Below are 25190 nucleotides of genomic sequence, written 5' to 3'. Positions count from 1 at the left end.
GGCCGCGATCAGTGCAAACCACGTTCCGGATCCGTTCCAGCCACCTGGCTGGGCTCCAAGAAACAGGTCTCAGCAATGCACTTTGATGAGAGAGAGGAAATTTCACTTTATTTATTTATTATTTATGCCCAGTACTCTTAGGAAGTATTTGGGATAAAAACAGCCCAGACACAGTGAAACAGGCTAAAAGAACAGGAACTTCAAAGTGGGAAGGTAACCAGATCAGAGTATGGAGAGAGAGAGGGAGAGAGAGAGAGGAGGAGAGGGAGAAAGAGACAGACAGGCGTTCCTACTGCTGCTGGCAGAGTGTGGGGTGCTGCCCGGCGCACCCAGTGGGAAAAGGTGAATGAACACCCTCGTGGGGGTCCTGGGAACCAGGTGCCAGAAGGGACTTCTGAGACACAGAAATGCCTGGGTGACGTGATTTCCCAGAGCAGTTTGACAAATGCTGGGGACAGGGAGAAGGAGAGGAGATCACAGACCCAGCTCAGAGTCCCCAGGAGATGGGAAAGGGGGCAGGTTAGAGTGGCCAAATACCTGGACAGACCCCAGCAGAGGCTCTACCCTTGGGGTCACGTATGGGAACAGACGCTGGTAGAGACCACAGAGGGTTAAGCCCACGGCCCCCTCCCACCTGCCCTGGTCTCCAGCTGGAGATTCATGACTCAGATCAAGTCCTTCCCTAAATCCAAATTTACCTTATTATCAATTTTTAGCCATTATTCCATTTTATGCCCACTAATTTATTAATCCTGGAAACCCCCAAAAACAATAAAGCTGAGGCTCCAAGGGATTTTATTTATATCTTTAAACATGATTTTTATGCCTTTTTATCTAAAAATTCATTTAATTTTTATCACCCTCCTCATTCATGTCGTGGTTAGGCTGCAGTGGCTCAATTTAGATGGGTTCCTCCCGCAAATGCTCAGCCTCCCCCGTGGGAAGGTGGCCCAGGTGAGCGGAGGCAGGTGGGTTTGATGCTGTGCAGTGGCCCCAGGTCAGGACTGTCTCCTCTCCAGTCCCTGGAAAAGGCCAGCGGTGAGGGGACTTCCCGGAACACACAGCATCCCCTCATCCCTTATCCCTGCCCCTCACTTCCTCTTCAGGTTCATTTATAGCTACTGAAAGGGCCTGTGCTGTGAAGATGACCTAGAACTTTCCAGAGTGAAAACTGAGCACCTTTCTCCAAGACCCACTGCCTGTGTTTCTCACCATTCCCCACCCAGACCCAGGGGCCATGAAGCCTGAAGTCGGGGTGGGAGGCACTGCCTCCGTCCTTCCCCCCAGGCTACAGCCCACCTGTCCTCCCCGCAACAGAGCCCCCACCTGGAGGGTCTCCGTGGTGCTTTCTTCTCGCCCAAGGTGCCACCCCCCGATCCTACGTGCCCTTCCTCTGAGCTCCGCCAGTTCAGGTGCCTGGGGGAGGGTGGGGGGGTATCTCTCCTGTCTCCAGGGACTAGGGGCCCACAGGCACTTCCTGCAGGACAATGGGGTGAGGTCACACATGTGCTGGGCCTGCCAGGCACTACCCTATTCTCCCCTGCACGCTGCCCATCTGGGCGGGGTGGCAGTTTGTTGTCCCCACATCAGTTTCTGTCTGCCCCTCAATCCCCCCAGCTCCAAGGACACAGCCTGTGACCCTGGACAAGGTGTTGACATCCCTGAGACCCCATTTGCACATCTGCACACAGGGGTTTGGGTTCTGGGAGGTGCCGTCAGAGATCATCTTAGGAGAGGCTGGAGGCCCAGTCAATGATGATCTAATATTCCAGGTCTCTCCTGTCACCCAACCCCGGAGGCCGAATCAGACTGCAATCCATTTAGCTCAAACTAATTTTAAAGCAATTCGCTATTTAACAAGTTCTGAGGCCCTGTGCTTTTGCAGGCAGCCTGCGAATTCAATCATTTAGTCTAATCTTAGATTAATACAAACCAAATCCTCTCTCTCAACCACAAGACTGAAGGTCCTGGAGGCAAGGGTGCAGGCCAGGCACAGAGCAGACAATATGGAGTGTGGTTTACACGCCCTCCTATTACATGGGAGCCAAGGCCCAGCCCAACCCAGGCGACTTTCGAGTGTGGCCATTACCATATCAGACACTGGAACTGGAAAATTCATCTGCCCTGCCTGGAATATTCTCGATGAATGGCTGTGCCCTGTCATTGCTTCAGAGCAGGATGAAATCTTCATCTCGGTGGATTTTCCCTTCCCTTCTATTATCTCTTTTTCTTCTGCCACCTTTACATCATGTGTGCATGCTCAGTCACTTCGCTCCTGTCTGACTCTTTGAGACCCCACAGACTGTAGCCTGACAGGCTCCTCTCTCCATGGGATTCTCCTGGCAAGAATACCGGAGTGGGTTGCCATGCCCTCCTCCAGGGGATCTTCCCCTTCCAGGGATCAAACCCATGTCTTCTGCATCTCCTGAATTGGCAGGTAGATTCTTTACCTACTGAGTCACCTGGGAAGCCCCTTTACCATGATGCCTCTTAAATCTCTTCATCTTTGTCATGTGTGCGTCAGATTCAAGTGTGAGAGAAACCAGGCACTTAAAATCTGTACTCTCATTCCCTTGTGGAGATATTCGTCTCCCCAGGGAGAGACAGGCAAAGCCACTGGGGGACCTGAGACCTGAGACCAGGCCACTGAGGAGGCACGTGGGCCACGAGCCTAACCCAGCTCTCTCTCCCACCCCTGCTGGTGGCCTGGCCTAGTGCAGAACTGTTTGCAGAGGAGGTGGCAGGGGGACCCTCATAGGGAGGATTGTTGTCCTTTAGTCGCTTAGTCGTGTCTGACTCTTCTGTGACCTCATGGGCTGTAGCCCACCAGCCTCATCTGTCCATGGAATTTCCCAGGCAAGAATACTGAAGTGGGTAGCCATTCCCTTCTCCAGGGGATCTTCCTAACCAGGGTTTTCAAACATGCATCTCATGCATTGGCAGGTGGATTCTTTACAGCTGAGCCACCTGGGAAGCCCCATAAAGACGATTAGAGATGGAGATTAGCTGTAAACACCCTAGTCTGGGGACACAGTAGGTATTATCTCTATGTTAAAGGAGGCTTTGGTGGGGAGACGGGAGGCAGGGGGAGAAACTGGGGAGTGAGCTTTTCTGCGTTGAACACAGGGACTCAGGGGTTCACTCACTGTGAGCACCAACCATCCAACATTCCAGCCCCCCAAAGTGGAGCTGCCCCCAACACCCCAGCCTCCACTTCTTCCCCCAGGCCATAGCTTCTCCAAATCTTGGGTCCAGGGATCCCAGGTTCCAGGGGGCCCCACTGAGCATCTCTGAACTGGGCCCCTGCTCATGTTCTCTGGAACCTCAGGGTCCAGTAGAACTTCCTGTGACAATGGGGAGCCACTGACTCCTGTGAGCACTTGAAATGAGCCTAGTGCCAAGGAACTGGAATTTCTAGTTTCTAGTTTATTTCATTCTACGTAATTTGAATTTGAACAAATTCTCCTAACTGTGATGCCCTCCTCTAGAAAGACCTGTGTCTCAATGCTAGGGATGTGCATTCCCACGGTCCACAGAATAAGATTCTGGGCTCGAGTTTCCCCAGAGGAGGAGGTCAACAGCAGGCTTTGGCTTTGGGGGTTCCCTGCCTCCTGTGGGAGGGGGCCCCAAAGAGCAGAATGCAAAGGTCTTGCCCAGAGAAGAAATTTTGTAGGTGATCAAGGCCATGGGGATGAAAAGCAGCTTCACCTCTCCAGTCCTGCTCTGGCTGCTTTCAGCTGCCCTTACTTTATTTCATTGAATTCTGCTTAGTTCATAAAATGAAGACACTTGACCAGGAGAGGAAGCCTTGTTCTCACTGAATACCTGTTACATGCCAGGACATCCTCCATGCCAAGCATGGTGCCCGAGTGTCTGTTGATCTCACACTTAGGTGATGCATGTCTCACTCTGGCCCCCAAAACACACTTCTACAACTGAGTCCAATTTGAAAAACAATCAGGTCCTCTGAGCTTCCTTCGGACAATGCTGGGGAGTGTGATATACTCGGTAGTTGTTGTTGTTCAGTTGCTAAGTCATGTCCTACTCTGCGACTGCAGGGACTGCAGCACTCCAGGCTTCCCTGTCCATCACCAACACCCAGAGCCTGCTCAAACTCATGTCCATTGAGTAGGTGATGCCATCCAACCATCTCATCCTCTGTCGTCCCCTTCTCCTCCTGCCTTCAATCTTTTCCAGCATCAGGGTCTTTTCCAATGAGTCAGTTCTTCAGTTCAGGTAGCCAAAGTATTAGAGCTTCAGCTTCAGCAACAGTCCTTCCAATGAATATTCAGGACTGATTTCCTTTAGGATGGGCTGGTTTGATATTCTTGCAGTCCAAGGGACTCTCAAGAGTCTTCTCCTGTGCCATAGTTTGAAAGCATCAATTCTTCAGTGCTCAGCCTTCTTTGTGGTCCAACTCACATCCATATGTGACTACTAGAAAAGTCATAGCTTTGACTATTTGGATCCTCGTTGGTAAAATGATGTCTCTTCTTTCTAACACACGGCCTAGGTTTGTCATAGCTTTCCTTCCGAGGAGCAAATGTCTTTTAATTACATCGCTGCAGTCATTTTGGAGCACAAGAAAAGAAAATCTGTCACTGGTGCACTTTTTCCATTCTACTTGCCATAAATTGATAGGACTGGATACCATGATCTTAGTTTTTTGAATGTTGAGTTTTAAGCCAGCTTCTTCACTCTCTCACCCTCATCAAGAGTTCCTCTTCACTTTCAGCCAGTAGAGTAGTATCGTCTGCATATCTGAGATTGTTGATGTTTCTCCTGGCAGTCTTGATTCCAGCTTATAATTCATCCAGCCTGGCATTTTGCATGATGTACTCTGCATAAATTAAATAACAGAGGTGACAATATACAGCCTTGTTGTACTCCTTTCCCAATTTTGAACCAGTCCATTGTTCCATGTCCAATTCTAATTGTTGCTTCTTGACCCATATACAGGTTTCTCAGGAGACAAGTAAAGTGATCTGTACTCCCATCTCTTTAAGAATTTTCCACAGTTTGTTGTGATCCACACAGTCAAAGGCTTTAGCATAGTCAATGAAGCAGAAGTAGAGGTTTTTCTGGTATTTCCCTGTTGTCTCCATGATCCAATAAATGTTTGCAATTTGATCTCTGGTTCCTCTGCCTCTTCGAAATCCAGCTTGTAGATCTGGAAGTTCTCAGTTCACATACTGCTGAAGTCTATCTTGAAGGATTTTGAGCATAACCTTGCTAGCATGTGAAATGAGTGCAATTGTACAGTAGTTGGAACATTCTTTGACATTGCCTTTCTTTGGGATTGAAATGAAAATTGACCTTTTTTAGGTTTCCATCATGGTTATCTGGGTCATTAAGACCTTTTTTGTGTGTGTTTCTTCTGTGTATTCTTGCCATCTCTTCTTAATCTCTTCTGCTTCTGTTAGGTCCTTACTGTTTCTGTCATTTATCATGCCCATCCTTGCATGAATGGGATATCTCTAGTTTTGATATCTCATATCTTTTCAATTCTATTGTTTTCCTCTATTTCTTTGCATTGTTCATTTAAGCAGGCTTCTTATCTCTCCTTACTATTCTCTGGAACTCTGCATTCAGTTGAGTTTATCTTTTCCTTTCTCCCTTGTCTTTCACGTATCTTCTTTCCTCAGCTATTTGTAGAACCTCCCCAAACAACCACTTTGCCTTCTTGCATTTCTTTTTCTTTGGTATGGTTTTGGTCACTGCCTCCTGTACAATAGATAGATTGCATCCATAGATATTTAGGCACTCTACCAGGTCTAATCCCTTGAATCTGCTCATCATCTCCACTGTATAATCATAGGGATTTTATTTAGGTTACACCTGAATGGTCTAGTAGTTTTCCCTACTTTCTTCAATATAAGCCTGAATTTTGCAATACCGAGCTGATGATCTGAGGCACAGTTAGCTCCAGGTCTTGTTTTTGCTGACTGTATAGAGCTCCATCTTCAGCTGCAAAAAAACATAATCAATTTGATTTCAGTATTGATCATCTGGTGATGCCCATGTGTAGAGTTGTCTCTTGGGTTGTTGGAAAGGGTGTTTGCTATGACCAATGCATTCTCTTGACAAAATTCTGTTAGCCTTTGCACTGCTTCATTTTGTACTCCAAGGCCAAATTTGCCCATTATTCCAGGTATCTCTTGACTTCCTACTTTTGCATCCCAATCCCCTATAATGAAGAGGACATCTTTTTTGGTGTTAATTCTAGAAGGTCTTGTAGGTCTTCATAGAATTGGTCAACTTTAGCTTTTTTGGCATCAGTGGTTGGGGCATAGAGTTGGATTACTCTGATGTTAAAGAGTGCTCTTTACATTTTTTTTTTAATGGTTAGGAAAAAATCCAAAGAAGAATGATATTCATGACAGGTGAAAATTGTGCAAAATTCAAATTCCAGTGTCCATAAATAAAGTTTGGGGACACATTCATTACCTGTCTTCTAAACTGCTTTTGCCCCCTCCAGAATATAGCTGAGCAGCAATAGCAGAGACCACCTGACTCACAAGGCTGAGGATATCTACTTCTGGCCCTTTGCAGAAAGTCTGCCAATCCCTGTGATAGGGGAGCTGCTGATGGGAACATTGGATGGCAGAGGGGGTGTCTAATACCCTGAGGCACAGCCCACATCCTATGCTGCCCCCTGCCTCCAGAGGGGTCATTTCCAGGGATTCCTGCCACTGACTGCATCAGGAGAGTCTCTGTGGAGGAGGGAGGATCTGAGATCGACTCAGGAGGGTGGAGTTTGCACAGGAGAGGATGGAGCCCACCCTGGGGTGTGGGATTGTACAAGTGAACATGTGGAAGTGGGAAGCACTGGGTCAGCTTGCTAACAGCGAGTCAACCGTTTTCTAGAGCAGAAGCCAAGAGTGGCAGAAACCATGGGGGGTGGGAGGGGCTGAGCTCCTGTTGGAAAGAAACAGTTGGAGACAGAGACGGAGAAGCAGCCTTTGAGAGCTGGACGGGAAGGGGGCCCATCCTCCAGTCTCCATGCCCACCAATAAACATCTCACCACCTGAGACATTCCCTTCTTGGTCCACCGAGGCCACTGGATTATCGAGCCCTGATGGACCGTCTGGCACCTGGGGGACCCCCGGCAGCTGAATCTGTTAGGAAAAAAAATCCCTTTGAGGAGATTTGAGGATGACATTGCCTTCAGAAACATCCCTTTCCAAAACATATATTTCGAAGTGAAGGGAGTTCTTGTCTGCTATTGGTTTCCCCTGTAATTGTATCTTTCTTCTTTACTTAAGAAAAAAAAGAAAAAACAGCCTATAGTGTCACACAAGCAATTTTGAATATTTAAGAAAAAAACTCTTCCTTGCTCAACTGTCATTTGAAAGGGAAGCTGTCATACCTTAATTTTTCGACTATAACTAATTTGAGTGTTACTTTCATCTAAAGGGCGATGTTCGCCTGCATTTCCTATAAATAGCTAGTTGTTTTCTCTTGTTCTTTCCTTGTTTTATGTGATGCACATAAACAAGGGGCCCAGTGTGTCCTTTCCTGCAAACACCCCACACGCGGGTGCACCCATCCCTTGCACTCACACATACACACACACATAGACACGCACACTCAGCAGCACCCACCAGCCCCAGATGGAACTCCCCGCCTCCATCATGTCACAGCCCCCAGATGCAAACCTCAACCCAGGGACCACCCCCAGGGGACGCCCAGAGCCTGATCAAAAAGCACCAGAAGCTGGTACTACACAGATGACTACAGAAAAACGCGATGGCTTTTTTGATTAGCGGTTAAAGGAATGGATTTGATATGCTGTGTGCAATTAATCCATGATTGGCTTGGGGATAACTCTGTCATGTGGACTGAAAACGGGCAGGAAGGCTGCAGCGTGAAGATGATGGTGACCATGAGAACTGGCCAGGGAGCCTGGATCAGGATGGGGCCGTGGGTGGTTTGGAGTTGTGAGGTATATAGGCACGCAGTGAGGTGGCCTGGCATGGCACATACCCACTGGTCAGAGAATCTGTGAATTCAAGTCTTGTCTGCTCCACCTACCTGAGCCAGCAGGCACGGCTCTGTGCTGCTGAAACCAGCCTGAGTGGATGGACCCCACTCCTGGGCATTCCACACCATTCCTATGCTGAGGACATGGAGATTCCTACTGCCAGCCCAGATCCAGAGCTCGGCAACCTTCCGCTTTCTGTGTGTCTTCTCTTGGGGGTCTTACGAGCTCCTCAGAATCTCCAGTAGAAATGTGAAATCAGCCCTCACAGCTTCCCAGGAGACAGAGAGAGGAAGGTGCCCACTTTGCAGCCGGGCTGGAGGACAGCCCTCCCAGAAGGCGGACGGCAGGTCTCCCCCCATGAGCAGGATGCCTTGCTCTGAAATCCATCCCTACTGGCCCTAGTTCACTAAGACCAGGCACTGGAAGCCTCCCTCCAGACAGCTATCCAACACTTGTCAGTTTTCCTTGAAACTGAAGCTTAGTCCCCTCCCTTTTTAAATAGTATTTATTTGGGTGCACCAAGTCTTAGTTGCAACGTGTGAGGTCTTGCAGGTGTGGCATGCAGAATCTAGTTCTCTGACCAGGGGTCGAACCCGGGCCCCCCTGCATTGTGAACTCAGAGTCTTAACCACTGGACTGCCAGGGAAGTCCTCACAAGCAGAAATTAAACATGTATCGTCTCTGGGTCTTGCCCTGCACCAGGCTGTTGAGACCAGTGTTCTGAGGGTACTGTTTGGGGGAATTTTGGGCCACCTTCATTGAAAGGTCCTGCCTGCCAGGAGCTCCCTTCCAGGAGGTACAGATAGATATGTCAGCTATGGACTGACTGGTGTGCTAGGCAGGGAAACACTGTCCAGCAGGACTGTCTGATGCCTTCAGGCTTCTTGAGTCCTTGGGCCTCCCTGGGGAGCTTCCTCCCTCGATGCCATTTGACACAGCTGCTCTTGTCCAGGGTGCCTCTCTCCCACCTTTCTAAGATTGTGCTTCTCATCTGTGGAGACCAGAGACATCAGATCACCAGGGTGGTTGGAGTAACATCTAAAAATAGACTAGCTAGGTTCTGAGTGAGGCCCCAAGGGTTCCTCTGATTAAAATGCATGAGCCTTGATGTAGAAACGGCAATTTTTCTTTTTAACATCACTCTGTTTATTGGATGGTGCTGGATGGTTCAGGATAGGGGAGAGTGCCCAAGAGGAGGGTGCTGGGATGTCTGGGGAGAGGGTCCGTGGTCTCCTTAGAGGGAAACACAGTAGGTGTTTGGTAAACTCTCGGTAATTACCTAGCACTTGGTGCAAGGATGCTGCAGACCAACCCAGACAGAATGCAGTTAATGGAGGGGCAGATGGTGCTGCAAATGGCCATGTTCTTTTTCAAGTTCAAAGAAAAGCGGTGGAAAGAGAAAGAGACAGGTGAAGAGGGGCAGTCGTTGCAAACTCTCGAGAGGATGAACAGTGCAAAAAGAGGCTTTCATTTCAAAGAGAGGGAGAGACTTCTCCCAACAGTTTATGTCTCCCTCCATCCGGCTCATGGCCTGACTGAAAGCAATGAAACTGCCCACAAGGACACGCAGCATCCAAATGAAGGGCTGATGTAAGTTGCAGGTGGCTTTCTCCTCCACAGCAACCAAACGCTCATAGGAACTGTCCAGACATGAGGCTCCTTTGGCAGGAAGGAATGAGCTATCAAAAAAATAGTTTTGTTCTGTTTTTTTTTTTTTTTTTAAGAAAGAAACACAGTTTATTGAAAACCAGAAAAGTCGGAAAAGAATATTGCCTTCTTAATAATAAATACACATTTTGTGGGCAAGAATTGCAAGGGAATCGTTTAAATTAATTTCCGCTTTGTTTGTTTGGTTTGTACAGGGCTTAAGTCCCAGCTGACAGCAATCTGTAAAAGTTCTAACATATTGGAAATCTGATTTTCTTGCAGCCAGAGTCCCATAGTCCAAAATGATTTCTCTTTCAGCTCTGCTAATCAGACAGGCAGGGCTCAAATGGACTCGTAGTTGAACCAAATTGCACTTGGTCTTTTTGAGGGTGTGAAAAATAACTGATGAAAGCTGTAAACGCAGAGCTGCTGGCCATCACTCTCTGCAGAGTTGGTGTGGGTGTTGGGGGACTTCGGTGAGAGGGGAGGGGAACACCTTCCTGTCCTCCGTCCTCTGAGGCTCTGTGGCCTGCCTTCTCTTTCTGCCCCTTCTGGAACCTGTGCTATGGGAAGCTAGGGGAACTCCAAAGAAAATAGAAGAAGTTCATTCTAATTTGGAATTGGAGGCTCCAAAAGAGAAGAACAATTTCCTCCCGCTCAGACTCTGAGAGTTCAATTTCAGGAGGGATCTGACTGTTCTCATTAGCTCCTTTTTTCTCACCCCTACTGACAGGCAGGCCCCCACAGCGCCCAGGACATAATGTGCTGTCCTGACTTGTGTCCCTCCTTCAGTCCCGGTCAGCTCACCTGGGTCTGAGAGACAAGCCCCATGAGAGCTGTCCCTCCTCATGTCCCCTCTCTTTGCTGTCCCTGAACTTGAATCCTCACCCACCTTCTCCATCCTGGCTCGAACTGTTTTCTCAAACCAGATCCATCTGCAAAAGATGCAGGTTGATACTTGTAACAAGCACAAGTATGAATAGAAAACTAAATAAAAACCAGAAAGTGGGGGCTGTACGCAAGAGGTCTCAGGCTCTAGAGGTTAGTCTTAGGGAATGCTGCCTCTCCCCAGCCCCCCAGCCTTCAAGCTCCTCCCAGCCAGGGCCTCCAGGGAGGACTCTCCTTGGCCAGGAAAGGTCTGGAATGTGTGTCTGTTCAGTCCCTCCCCGAACACCAAAGGGTCTTAACCCAGACTCTCTGCATGAGCACCAGGGTAACTCCCAGGGTAACTGCCCTAAAGTGATGGGCATAATGTACACCTATGTGCATTCTCCTGGCCCCTGCCTTGTCTGGGTTCTCACGTGTCCCCATGGCCCCACAAGGGTGAGCACCCCAGCTGTCCATCCTTGTTTGCCCACTGGGGTGTTCCAACTATGCTTCTTAGGTGTACCCCAGACCTTAGCCTTGGTCGTAGAGACAGACGTGGAGGCACCCACCCCTCGGTCTCCCTGGGGTGGTGGCAGTGTGCGTGGCCCTTTCTTGCTCCTTCTCTGTTCTCTGTTCCTCCTTTCCCTCTTTCCAACTGAATTCTCGTTTTTCCTCTCTCCCTAGTGCTTGTACGGCTGCTATGTCCATTCCTCCATCATCCCCACCTTCCACCGGAGGTGCTACTGGCTCCTTCAGGTAGGTGGCTGGGACTGGATTCTTCTTCCGTCTCTGGTACTGGGGAAGGGTCTGCGGAGGGGGCTGAGTCGGGCGGGGCTCCTGTGTGCGGCGGCCTCGGGCCCAGGCGCCCTGGTCAGCTTTGATGTTGACATGTGGCACTGAGGCCAGCTGTGCAATTGGCCCAGTGCAATGTCAGGTACCAGGAAAAGGAGAAACTGGCAGGGAGAGTCCTTGCCTGCCTCGTGAGGATAAAGTCCCGCCAGGTGCTTCCAGGGTACCTCAGTTTCCTTCAAATGAGGACAGGGAAGGCTGGGCACTGTGCCCCTGACTGAGAAAAGCCTTTTGGCTTAAAATCACATGTTTGTTTTCTCACGTGGGTTCATTGTCGTCGGCACATGTGTAAAATTGGCTTCCAGAGTCACACCTTTGGCTGTCGGATTGATTGGGACAGTTGTTGGCAGAGCAGGAGCCCCTGGCTCTCGGGGAAGGGGCTCTGTAATCGATCTGTGATGTCTGCTGTGGAGCAATGTGGAGAGGGGAGTGGAGGAGCCATCTGGAAGCCTGGCTCCTGGATCCTCTGTCCATGGTGCTGATGCACAGCCCTGAGGCCACCCAGCCTCTGGCCAATTGATTGTGTTGATGATCTTGCCTAGTAGAAGGTGTTGCTGTGTGAGTGGGAGGGTCTGAGGGATCCACCCAGTCAGCCTGAACCTGGGTCCTTTCTAAACCCTGTCCTGTGATTTTCAGCTGCTCTCTGTAGAACCCATTCCTTGGGGGGCCTTGTCTGCATCACTGCAACTTCTTGCTACTGCCTCTGCCCAGGAATTGCTGCCTCTGGCCTTTCCCTCCATAGGTCTTACTTTCTGTATCCACTTTGGTTCAAGTTAGTCTGGGTCCCAGCGGTTTGGGGATCTCCTCGACCTGGAGGATGCACTTGGAAGGGGTCCAGCAGATGGGAAAGCAAGCCCCCCACTGCTCATGGCACATGTTCTGAGACAAGAGAGTTGCACACGCCATGGAGTGCAGAAGGGCAGCTAGTTCCAGGGAAGGCAGCCTGGAAGATGTGTTCTAGGCACAGAGCAGCCTCAGCGTCCACACCTAGACCCAGCCTCTGCCCATGAGATCTGCCTTACTTCCACGAATCAAGCCCCTTGCCTTCAAACACTTCTGTTCTCTTTAGTCCCCAGAAATAACTGTCTGTGGTTCAATACGTTCATTAATGGGTAGCACCTGAGGCTGTCCAAGGAAGGAGGTGCTAATTTGCAGACACAACTTCCTCGACACCTTGACCAGGGTCAGCTTCCCGGGGTCTGTCCCCCTTGGAGGTTGGCATAGTAACACCTGCCTCTCTAATTGCTCAGCCCTCTGTCCTTGTGAAAGGGACCTTCAATGTGGGGTGATCCTTTCCAGGTCTTGTAACTAAGAATGGACCCAAGGCATTTCTCCATCTTGCAAAGGGTCTTCTATGCAGCTTCAGGGGTGGGGTGGGGGTTCCTCCTTGAGAGCAGAGATCTGGTGGAGTTGAAATGTGTTTTGTCCCCAGGGTTGCACTATGGCTGCCAGAGAATCACTCTCATCCCAAGCAGCCTTGTGATCTCATTCCTGGGTCTCCAATGCCCCAGGTCCCGTGTTGGTGTTTTCCACTTTCAGGCCCCATCAGAGTACCTCTTTCCTCTGTCTGGCCTGACCACTGACCTCCTATTAGCGCAGCATCCCTGGAGCCAACTTCCTACCAGCCAGTCCATCTGGCAGCCCCAGCTGTCTGCTCTCCCAGGCTGCTCCCTCTCCTCCAGCCCCTTCTCTTGCACCCCTTTCTCCATTCCCTCAGGCTTTGATGGCTTTTAAATTTTGGTGGATCTCCTTCCCTCTCCTTCCGTGATCTCAGACATCTCCAGGCAGCCATGACGTCTGTGCCAATTGCTTCCCAAATCGGATTCTAGTCACTCAGGCCCCTGGAGTGGGCTCACTGTTAGACTGGGCTGCCCTCGCCTTTCTCATGGGGCCACGAAAGAAGTAGGAGGGATCCTGCTCCTCTGTCTCAGCCCTCCCCTCCCTGGCACTCTGGTCCTGGCCACTGTGTGCTGGTAATGTACCTGGGGTTACCCACATGCCTCTGGGCTTTGCTACCTTTCAGCTTCTTCCGGGGAACCCGAGTCTCCCCAAAGGCCAGGATCACATGATCTGGTTTCTCCAGGGCTGATCTGAGCCTTTCTCTCCTGGTCCCTGGGGGATTGTCTCTTCACCTTCTCCTCTGTGTCCTCAAACATCGTTCTTGTTTCTGTGAGCAGGTGACAAAGTGAGGATGTACATGGATGTGGTAAGGGGCTCCTGTGCCCGGTCCATCCCAGGTGGGAGGAGGTTAAGGAGCAAAAACCAAAGCAATAGGCACAGTGCTGCACCTGCGTGAAGCCCCAGAGCGAGTGTGGCAGTTGCCCAGCTCAGGGCAGTTGTTCTGATGCTAATTACACCACCAGGATAATGATGCGTGGCCAGGTTTAATTTCTCTGCTATTAAATAGGAAAGAAGCCATGAGACACTGGCTCAGATGGAAATCGGCCCAAGTTTGCCTCTGACACCAATTACCAAGAAAAAGGCTTGGGTGGGAGTGAAGGTGTCAGGGCACTGACGGGATGAGAGCTGAGAAAGGAGGAGCTTGGTGCCAACACGGCAACAAAGAAGTCAGTGGGTCTCTTAGGGGACCCGTGACATGCTGCTGGCCAAGGGAGCAATGAGCAGCCATGCCCCTCAAGCCCCACTGCCCAGGCGAGCAGGCTGGCTGGGGTGGGGGCCCCCATGAAAAGAAGTGGGCTTGGAGGACAAGGAAGGAGGGAAAGAGGGCTTCTGGATAAAGGAGAGTTTCCTTTGGGAGCAGCCCTACCCATCCAGCAGCTGCCGTGCTGCCTGAGTGGCCGTCTCCTGCCAGGCAGCCTCTGCGAGCTCACTCCCACCTCTGAGAGCCTCAAAGTGACATGGCTAATTCCAAGGCCTCTCAGCACTATGGGGACCCCACCCACACAGGCCTGGTTTTCCTCTCCAGCCAGACTGTCATCTTCCTCCTCCGTCTGCCCCGAGTGCCCAGCACAGATCAAGAGGGGCCAGCATGTTCCCCCTGTTACCACGCTCTGCTGCCAGGACCAGGGAGGGGCCAGCATGTCAGAGCCTGCACGGAGGTGGCTGCCCCAGCTGGAAGCGGAGGGCCGGGGAGCAGGAGGAGTGAGGGAAGGACAGGACTTGATGCGGTACTATTTCCCTGTGACCTGGCTTCAGGGAGGGTGTGACACCCCCCCCCCTCTCCATTGCTGATAAATATTTTATGAGGATGTGAATCGACAGACACTGAGGAACCAGAGTCCTCCCCTGGAGTGGAGGGCGCGTAAGGTCATTGCCGTGCTCTGTGGGCACCACATGGTCACCTTCATGGGCAGCATCTCGAGACCCCCAGAGGACCCAAGTTCAGTCCACTTCTCCAGGGCCTTTTGGGGGTTTGCCCTGGGACCTAGAGAAGCCCCTGCACCCGGCCGGCCCCACCTGCGCTCCTCACATCACCAGCACCACTGAGGGCTCCATGTGTCCCAGCTGGCGAGGCCCTCATAGGCTGCCCCAAGCTCAGCCACCACATTTCCTAGATAGATGCTGAGGCTCAGAGAGGTCAAGGTGAGACCCAGGGTCACCCAGCTGGTCAGCGATGGAGCCAGGCTGGGATCAGGCTTCCCCGTTCCTCCTTGCTCTGCCTCCCGCGGCCTTGAACATGGCTATCGTTGCAGGCGCCCAGGCCTTGAGTCTTGCTGGGGCCACGGAGGTGTGGCCCCAGCTGCTGGCTGGGCCAGACAGCAAGGGGCGTCAACCACCATCTCTGCCACTGTGGTCTCTCCTGTTTGGGAATCTTCCAGTGCTTAGGCTCCGGCCTCCCTGCCTCCTCCTGTGTCCTCCTCCTGGGTCCCACATGCCCCCTTCTGTGCTCTCCTCCCCCTGCCTGCTCCCCCAGGAGGCCAGGCCCCCACTCCAGGCCAGACTTGCCAGCAGATTCTGTATGGCTCATTTGGAAACTATTTCTGCTTCTAATGAGTGTTTTTCTTTTTGCCCTTGTCCTCTAAAACGCTTAATGAATGTTTTCCGTGCTCAAGTGAAGCAGGGGGTGTGTCCCTATGTGTCTGCCACCGCCGTTCATTTGGTGCTGTGTGGCTGTCGAGACCAGCTCACCGGGGTGGAGGCAGCGGGGGCTGCTCCCTGGCCACGTTGGCAGCTCACACCAAGGCCTGCAGGACCCTGGGTGCTGCTGGGCAAATACAAGAACCCGGGGGTTTGGGGGGAACCTTGGGACTGTGGGCTCCTGGACCCCTGAGAATGGCAGGTATTTGGATTCCCAGTTCTAGGAATATGGGTTGTGAGCAGGAGCGGGGTTCTAGCTTTGCCCTGACAACGCTAAACATGGGAATCGGGCACCACACAGCCAGGCCCCTGGAGACCAACTTCCCACCAGGCAGTGCACCTGACCCCCACCACCAGCCTCCTGTCTTCCAGGAGACCAGCTCTAGGGCACCCATCTCTGTCTCCCTGGAGTACCATTGTCATCCTTCTTATTGGGAGGCGCTAAAAACAGCTTTTTTTAACTTTTTATTTTGCATTGTTGTTATCCAGTAGCTAAGTCATGTCTGACTCTTTGCAACCCCTTGGATTTAAGCACACCAGGCTTCCCTGTCCTTCCCCATCTCACACTCATGTTCATTGAGTCAGTAATGCCATCCAACCATCTCATCCTCTGTCACCCCCTTCTCCTTCTGCTCTCAATCTTTCCCAGCATCAGGGTCTTTTCCAGGGAGTCAGCTCTTCACATCAGGTAGCCAAAGTACTGGGGTATAGCCAATTAACAATGTTGTGATAGCTTCAGGTGGACAGCGAAGGACCTCAGCCACACATATACATGTATCCATTCTCCCCCAAACTCCCCTCCCATCCAGGCTGCCACATAACACAGCAGGGTTCCCTGTGCCGTACAGTAGGTTCTTGTTGGTTACCCATTTTAAATATAACAATGTGGACATGTCAATCCCAAACTCCCTTCCCCCATTCTTCCCCCCACCCCCAGCAACCATGAGTTCAGTTCTGTAAGTCTGTGAGCAGAGACAGCTTTGAGCACCTGGTCCCAGGTCATGCAGCCAGGGAAGGGGGTACCTGCCTTCATCCCCAACTTCGCTGCTTCCTGTCTGACCTTGAGCTTTGCCACCCCAGCCACCACAGAAACAGTGGGTGCAGAGTCATCACAGAGGAGTGCAGTGGTGATAGGGGTGAAGCCAGCTCACCGAAGGGGCTCACTGCTGGCTGCCCTGGCCCCCGAGCCCTCCCCACCGCTGGAAAGGAGGGAAGCCCAACCACAGGACTGACTGCCTTCCAGGATGGGGGAGGCCCCCATTCTTGCTCAAGCCCAGGGCCCCTGAAAATGCCCATGAGAACCACTTCCCCACCTGCCTGGCAAGACCTAGGGGGTCGAACTGAAGCTCTGAGTCCCTTTGTTGGATTGTGAGCCCCCTGTTGGCCTTTCCCCCTCAGCGTGGTCAATTTCCGTCCACCCCATCCTGATAGCAGAACTGTGAAGGAACCAGAGCAGGGAGCCTGTGAGGAGGGCATCCCTCCTGCCAGGAGGAGGGGACTCCCAAGGCAGCTGCTGGCAAGGGGCGGGGGCAGTGGCCTGTGCCCTCCCAGGTGAACCAGATCTCTGAAGCTTCACAGGTGGTCAGGCAGGGCCCCAGAGAAGGCCCTCTGCTCACAGCACGGGATACAGGCCTGGACCCCAGCATGTCCCGAGGGAGCCCTGCCTTCCTTTAGAGGGACCCTTCCCACCTCATGTGGCTCTCACCAGAGCCCCTAGGGCCTCTTCTCCTCTGAACAAGGCCTTCGGGCCCCCAAGGGCATCTGGGCAGCCCTGCAGGCACCGCCCGTGGGCAGGGGGAGCAGGCTGTGGGCCCCGGCCTCCCCTCCCGGCCTGGGACTGGGGCACCTCATGAGGCCAGGGCTGTGTCCCGACACCACACCCCTGGGGCCTCAGGGCGTAGCTCTGTCCATCGGCACAGACCTGACTGTGGATGTGAGGGCCTCTCTCTGAGCTCACTGCCTCCGGCTCCCCAGGAAGGGTCTTCCAATCTCATCACTTCCCTGAAGTGGCAAAGCTGGGGTGAGGTGAGGTGGGGGGTGTCAAGCAGGGGGACATGCAGTATGTGCCCCCTGGTCACCTGTGTGTGGCCCAGAGGTCGCCCTTTTAGTGCCTGTCCAGAGCACTGAGTGGACAGAGGTTTGGGATGGTGTTCATTTGAACCCCTTAATATAGTGGAATGGGGTCATTAGCTCCTTGAGGCCAGCCAGTTTATCTCATTTCTCTGAATCCCAGTTTCCTCATCAGTAAAATGGGACTGAGGATGGTGTGGACTGCTCAGGGCTGTTGTAAGAATTCCCTATAAATGAAACACAGAACACATGAAAAGGGAGCCCAGCTCCTGGCCCACAGCAAGCGCCCCATGGATCACGGACAATTCAACCCCATCAGCTCCAGGTTAGATCTCCACAGGGCATCCTGATGCACCTGGGAAGCTTTGTGACCCCACCTCCCACCACCTCTTCATCTCTCATGGTACATCCACACCCCCCACCAAAGCGGGGCGGATCAGGACAAGCAGGCCAGGGCACCTCTCCTCCTTCCCTCCGCTTACTCTGCAGTGACAGCATTGTCACGGTTATAAAAAAGGGACAGCATTGTCCCTTCCCCTCTCCTCCCCTCAAAGTGACTTGAACTCCATCTGGCAAATGATCAGCTCTTCTGCAACCCAAGTGCCTCTCCCCTCCCCCCATCTTCATCTTCAGTCTGTTTGGAAGCATGGCCCCTCCTTGGACCAGGCCCTGCAGCCCTGAGGGTGGCCCTGCAGGTGAGCTGGGTCACAAAGACGAGACCAGTGGAGCAGCTGGAAGAAGGTGTTTGCACTCGCCCCACCCCCATCCCCAGGCTCATTCTAATGGGAGGATGTCTCCATGCGAGATGAGCTGGGCTCCACCAGGAGGCTGCCCCTGAGATGTGGGAATCCATCTCTCTCCCTTTCTTCATCCTTTTTTCCTTCTTTTCTTTCCTTCTCTCTCTCTCTTTCATCTTTTTTTCTTTAATGGAAGATATTATAGCTTCATAAAACGTACTCATGGCTTCTTGCTTAGTAACTGCTTTTATGTTTCATTGGGGTGAAATTGAAGTGGTTGGGAAATAAAGCACCCAGAGCCCGCCCTACACGCGGCCCTTGAACAAGGCCTTGCGGGCTCACCGCCAAACGAGGCTTTGCTTGAGTTTAGAGAGATGGAGGCAGGCTGACTCTGTCCCAAACGGGGCATTTTGACACATGCAGTTCAGGGAACAGAAGCAAGTTGGTCCCTGAGGGGTCCCTGGCCCCTGGCCCAGGCCGGCTGGACCCTCTCTGCTCCATCCCGCAGACCCTGCATGGAAGAAGTGGCAGCTTGGCTCGGCATAGCCCCTGTGTTGCACCCTCTGCCATAAGAGTGGACGTGGCAGATGGCATGTATGGGCTGGGCTGGGACAGAGGGTACAAGACTCAGGGGGACCATAGCCCGGGCACCTGCTGGCCCTCAGCACTTGGTGAGGCTCCAGACCTAGTTTTTGGGTTCTCACAGCTGCCGTGGGAGGAAAGTCAGGACTGGGTGAATTCACCCTGATTTTCTAAGGAAAAGAGGGTCCAGGAGAAAATGGGACACCCCCAAAGACTAAGGAAAGCAGGGCTTGATCCAGGCCCCTTAAAGACACGTGGTCACAGCCTCCGGAGCTCACAGGCCACAGTGGCCGGGCCAAAGGACACGGGAGGGGCAGGGAGCAAGGATGGGAAGGGAGGTAGCTCACAGTTCTGGAGCTGCTAACCTCTGAGCGTCGGTCCAGATGTCCAGAAGGACAGAAAGATCTGATGCCTCATGTAGGTCTGCACTCTTGGCCCTCCTTCCCCAACTGACTCTGAGCTCTCTCCAGTCCGCCAGGGACAGAGTAGGACAGGGGAGGGAGCTCTCAGGCCTGGAACATTTGAAATCTTCTGTGTGGAGATGTGTGAAAGGCCCTGTGGCATCAAAGTCATTTCTGAGCCTGAGTTTATGTGACCTATGAACTCTATTATGACCCTAACAGCTGGTGCTGGGAGCCTGTCAATGCAATGAGTCCAGAGAAGGGAGCATAGAGTGGGCTGGGTGATCGAGGAAGGCTTCCTGGAGGAGGAGGTGAACTCAAGGATGGAAGAACGGGGCAGGGATGTTCTTCCATGCCCTTTCTGACACACGGCAGGTCTGGGCCACAGTGTACAGCAATAAGGACATGTGGGGAACCAGATCCATGGGCTAGGCACAGGGCTGTCCAAGAAAGAGCCCTCAGGACGGGTGTCTCAGACCCTGGTGCCTATTTAAGTGACTTGGAGGGAGTGTGGGGAGAGAATGTGCCCCCATGTCTGGTTGGACCCAGGAGAAGACAGCAGGAGAGAGGGGACCAGCCCAGCAGAGGCATTGAAAGACTTCCCAGGCTGAAATGAGACCATTTATCCTTATCGTGATGGTTATCAGTAATAGTAACAATAGCCATCGTAAGTCAGGGCTGTCATGGCCCACCAAACGATGGTTGTTGGCAAATTATGGAGACGGGCAAGATCTGGAAAGAAGCGCAGGGGCTGGGGGTTCTAGGACAGAGTTCCAGAAGGGGTTTGGCACTGAAGGAGAGGCAATTGGAGGCAGGAGGCCGGTGGAGCAGAGACCCTGCAGACCACGGGATAGATAATTAGACCGAAGCCTGGGCTTATAAGCCCAGGAGAGGTTTTTTACCCGCGGAGACAGGAGCAGACAAGCAGTAAGTGGTGAAGGCCTTCTGTGGCGGGGAAGGCATGCGTGGGGATGAATTGTGGTCTCAGACGGATCATCCAGGGAGCCGCTTTTGTGTTCCGGTTTCATTCTAACCAGCAGCTTCCACTTCTTTCTCCATTTAATGTGCCTTGAAGAACGTGATGAGAAGATAAGGTAGACACTAGGAATTTACGGTGCTATGCAAAAAATTGCTCAATTCCATTAAGATTTCAGGATCTTTGCCAAGGCTGCGCAGCAGAGCCGATATTATTTCCTTCTCAGACATCTTTGCTTGATTGCAATTTACGATGCCAAGGTCTCTGCCTTACCACCTAAAGCCTCCAGAGAAATATGGTCGTCCCCCTGCCCAAAGCAGCCATTATCCTCGCTCGGGAAAGTCGCTGGGCATTTTCCAGAAGGTTCCCTCATCCTGGCCCCCTCCTCTGGCGTGACTAGGTGGTTGGTCTTTTCACCTGGTCACACTGCTGGGGGGGGTGGGGGCAACCCAGAAAGTCCCAGTGATTGGGTCTCAGCTGCTTGATCTTCGTTTTGGGAATCATAGCTGCATGTGCCCCTGGGGTTCTCTGGTGAAGCAGAATGCTCTGCCCACACCTTGTGGATGTGGAAGGAGGGGGATGCTCCTGAGCGTGGGGGAGGCCTTGAAGCTGCTGGACAGGCTTCTCATTGGCTAAATTCTGGGACCCCCCCCACACCCGTGGTCCTTTCAAGCCCTAGGTTTGAAATCTGAATTCAGCTCTGCCTTCTACTAGCCACGTGACTCTGGCAAGTCAATTAACCTCTGAATCTTAGGTCTTGTCTGTAAAACAGGCATAAAATACCTCCCTGGGCGGGTAGAGGGTTGCACAAGTCTTGTGTCAGTTTTGGCTGCAAGCAGGGGTGGCTGACTGATGCCTTTGCTCCATTTCCAGCCGTTTTTGCTCCAGGGGGTTGGTTGGGTGGGTGTAATTGAGGAGGGGGTCCCTTGAGAAGGTCCATCCAGACCACCTTTCAAATGAAGAAATACTAGTCTGTCAGATGTGACCGTGTGACAGCAAACCCAGCTCCCTCTCTCACTCTGCGGTCTCTACGTGATTAGTGAGAGGCAGCCTCCACACTGCAACCCGCCATCTGTTGCAGCCCCTCCTCCGGGACCCCCTTGGCTCCCTGCCCTGCTGGGACTGACCACCATCTATTCTGGCCCATCCTGCAAACCTTCTGTCCTTCCCTTCGAGGACGGGCCTGCCCAGGCCAGACTGGGAGGCAGAGGAGGAATGAAGCTGCCAGAGCTACAGTTCCTTAGGATGGAAATTATTAATTAGCCTTATTATCCAGACCTTGTCAGCCTCTTAATCCTTCCGTCTGCAGAGGGGTTTATGCCTCCGTGGTGTGTGTTGTCAGCTCGGCTAAGCGATTGCTTTTAATATAAAGGCAGAACAATGGGTGCTACAGTTTGGTTACTATCTTTATTTATCAAGCCAAACAATTCCTGCTCCCTTTCGACAGAGCATCCTTCAAAGACGGAGAGAAGGCAAAAGCGGCTTAATTTCCCTTCTGGATGGCTTATAATGTGGGCTTTTGTTTAATTATCCATTTCATGTAATCTTCAGCTGACATTCTGTCCTTAATATCCTAATCTTCTTTGGAGCAAAGGGGAAAGTGCCGTTTCCAAAGCAAAAGACAAAAGTTTGCCTCAAGGAAACGCTTTCTATTTTGCCTCTGAAAGAACTCAAAGGGCCAAGAATGAAATTCAGATGTAATTTAATAGAGTGAAATGGCAGACGTGAGTCATTGGTGACAAGCTCCATGTGTGAACGTCAGTGCTTGCTCAGGCCTCCGGCGGCACCCAACTCGCGCAGTCGGATTGCCTGGGGGTGCTGTAGACTCTGGTCCCCCAACGTGACATCATAGCTGTTTTTACAACCGTTACTATTTCGATGGCTCCAGGATGCAAGTGAGATACATCACACACCCCAGATTCACGACAGATGGTTTTAGCTGGACAGGTATGTGGATGTACACAGGTGTGCACAGGTATACACATGTGTACACAAGTGAACACAGATGGATATAAGTGTAAACAGGTGTACACAAGTGAACCCAGGGGTGCACAGGTACAGGTGAGCACAGGTGTGAATACATGTATACAGAGGTGTGCACAAGTATACACAGGTAAACAGCTATACCCAGGTGAACACATATGTGCACAGGTGAATACAAGTGGGCAGAACACGTACGCAAAGACATCAGTGCTCCTCTCACCTCCCCTCTTCATTCTCCTCCTGCTTTCTTCCCAGGCAGAGGTTCTGGGAGTCCTGAAGAAGACTTACTGCCATCACCCCCAACCCGTAGATGCACAGGGCTTCCTGGGAGCTCTTACCTCTCCTTTCTGGACACACCAGAGTCCTCCTCAGTTACATGTCTGCTTGTCATCATTTTTTGCCCACCCGCATTCTTTCCTCCTCCGGCTCTCCTTCTCCTCTGCGCAGGGCTGTCTCGAGCTCACCTGTGACCTCCGCATTGCAGAACACAAAGGTCACCTCACTCCATCCTCATTTCTCCTGACCTCTAGCAACACTTATGAGGTTGGCCATTCCCTCTTTCTGAAATGTTCTCTTCTACTGCTGGCTACCTCCCACACTGCTGGTTCTTTGCAGACCCCACATCTTTTCCTCAAGCCCTAGATCTTGGAATGTCCCTGAGCTTCCTCTGCCTTCCATTCTGTGCCTACACCATCTCCTTGGATCCTCTCACCTGGGTCCACAGCTTCACGTACCAGTTTTACGCTAATGATCCCACGTTTATACCTGTACCCTGATCTCGCCAGCCAGCACCTTACTGTTAATCCAGCCTTCTCTGTACTGTCCCCTCCCAAAATGTTATAAACCCAGCCCTCACCCCTACAGAGTCACCCACACCTTGCTGGGCCCTGTAGAGCCCCCATCTTGGGTCCTCCCCTCTCTGACTATCAGCAGAGTAGGCCCCTCTGCCTTAGCCAAGCCCCTGCCTCTGGCATTCACAGCTGAAGGCCTTGGTTGAGCCCGAGTCCATGATCCCCTGGGATGTGCCTGACCCAGCTCACTCCAGCTGCGTCCCCACAGATCCAGATCATTCTGTGGCCTCTGAGAAGTTAAGAATGAGAGGTCCTGCCCCAGGGTCTCCTCCTCACCCTCCAGCCCAGCCCTGACCTCTCCTGGCCAGGCCCTCCCTGCCTTCCTTCTCCTGTGGATGCAGCCACAGGAGAGCCTGGGGCGGGACCGAACCCCAGGCTCTTCTGTGGCTGCATCCACAGCTGTAGTCTGCCGTGTCTCCTGTCTCAGGGGAGAGGGGGGAGGAGGCGGCCCCCAACAGGCATCACAGAGTGACAGCCCCCGAGATGCTCCCTGACACACCACTCTCTCTGCTTCCCAGGAGCAGCTGCCATTGGTGGCGGCTGGGGCTTTGAGAGGGGTTGGAGCCGGCCCAGGAACAGCGTGGCGCCTTCTCAGCCAACCCCTGCTCCTGCAAAGTTAAGCAGTATGGACAGCACGGGGCAGAGAGCTACAGCAAAGGAAGGGTCCCTGGAGGCTGGGGCCTGGGCGGGCTCTGCCATCTCTGGTCAGCATCACCGGCAGGATCTGGGTTGCTGAGACCCTGTGAGGCTTTGAGCGGCCAGATGGAGAGGGGTCCCAGGGAGTAACCCTGATTCTACAGGAGGGGCTTCTGGGGCACCAGCCAGTCCCCACTCAACTTGGGAGGTTTCAGCTTCATGGGCTGCAGAGCCTGAAAGGCCTCAGAGACCAGCTGGCCCAACCCCTTTGTTTGCATAGGACAGCTGTCAGAGGGAGGTTGGGAGATTCACCTGGGACACCTCAATTTACAGGAGGAACTGGGCTTGAACCCTGCTTCCCAAAGGCCAGGCCTCTCCTTCTGGGACACCCTTCTACGTGGAGACTGCAGGCAACCCACAGCCTTTTAAAATTCCAAGCTGGCTTCCTGGCCACCCCAGCACACAACTCAGCCGCCAGCCGATGGTGTCTGATCAGAGGATGCAGGCTTACAACAGCAGCCCGAGTCAAGCTTAATTAGATCAAAGACCATTCTGCTGCCAGAAACAGATTGTGTTTTCAGACCCAGAAACGATGTTGGACTATAACCCCTGTTTGGCATGATGATCGCCTCTTTGGGGAAGAAACACACAAATGCTCCTGTGATTAGTATGGCCAATTGAGAGGTGGCCAGATTTTTATAGGTGTTGAGACTTTGTTCCACAATGCAGTGGTGTGCTGGTAAATATTTAACAACCAGGGTCTCTTGTTGGGGGGGTGGGGGGGGTGGAGGGAAGAACAAAAACAAATTCCTGATGGGTTATATTTGCCAATTTCCAAGGTGTAAATACTCCCACTATAGCGGATCTCAGGATTCCAAGTTGATGGCCATTGGTTACAACATTCTCTTTTTAAAAAATATTTGGCCGGGTTGAGTCTTAGTTGCAGCTCGTGGGTTCTTCCTTGCATCATGTGGAATCTTGCATGGCAGTGCACAGACTCTGTAGTTTGTGCTGCATGGGCTCAGTAGTTACAGTGAGGGGCTTAGTTGCCCCATGGCATATGGTTCCCCGATCAGGGGTCGAACCCATGTCTTCTGCATTACAAGGCAGATTCTTAACCACTGGACTACTGGGGAAGCCCCAGTTACAGTGTTCTTGAAAACATAACAAGCAACTCACATCCAGCTCAGCACACCACTGCCCTGTCACCTCTGTGCAGCACAGATGTGGAGACTGGAGCCCACATCCTATGTCACAGGACCTGCTTGGGCCTCCCTAGTCCTTGCCCACACGACAAAGGCTCCTGCCTTGTGGAGTAAAAGGAGGAGGTTCCCGCTTGAGTTTCCATGGGGACAAGTTAGCTGCCACCATGGCGATCTCTAAGGCTGAATGTGGTCTTCTTTGGGCATCCGAGAGCTGCCTCCAGGATGGTCACTGTCCTCTTTGTATCTGTCACAGCTCCCCAGACCTTCCATGGGGTCCCAGCCCCAGACTCTAGGTCACCCTGCCCCACCCCTGTGCCTGGAGTGACTCAGTGGACATCTCATCAGGGTCATGGCAGTGCCCTT

The 25190-nt window shown here is 52.3% G+C and overlaps 1 protein-coding gene across 2 annotated transcripts in view; it reads left to right on the top strand.

Annotated features, from left to right (window-relative positions):
- Positions 1–25190, top strand: part of CAMTA1 (calmodulin binding transcription activator 1) — a 992433-nt gene that overhangs the window by 702203 nt on the left and 265040 nt on the right. For both annotated transcript variants that reach the window (XM_070768274.1, XM_070768275.1), the window contains one exon: positions 11184–11255. In XM_070768274.1, the coding sequence (XP_070624375.1) occupies positions 11184–11255 (72 nt within the window). The remainder of the gene's footprint in view (positions 1–11183; positions 11256–25190) is intronic.

Source organism: Bos indicus, chromosome 16 (genome assembly GCF_029378745.1).
Source record: "Bos indicus isolate NIAB-ARS_2022 breed Sahiwal x Tharparkar chromosome 16, NIAB-ARS_B.indTharparkar_mat_pri_1.0, whole genome shotgun sequence".
NCBI lineage: Eukaryota > Metazoa > Chordata > Mammalia > Artiodactyla > Bovidae > Bos > Bos indicus.
Note: the sequence above shows the minus strand (reverse complement) of the source record. Positions and strands in the feature narration are given on the sequence as shown.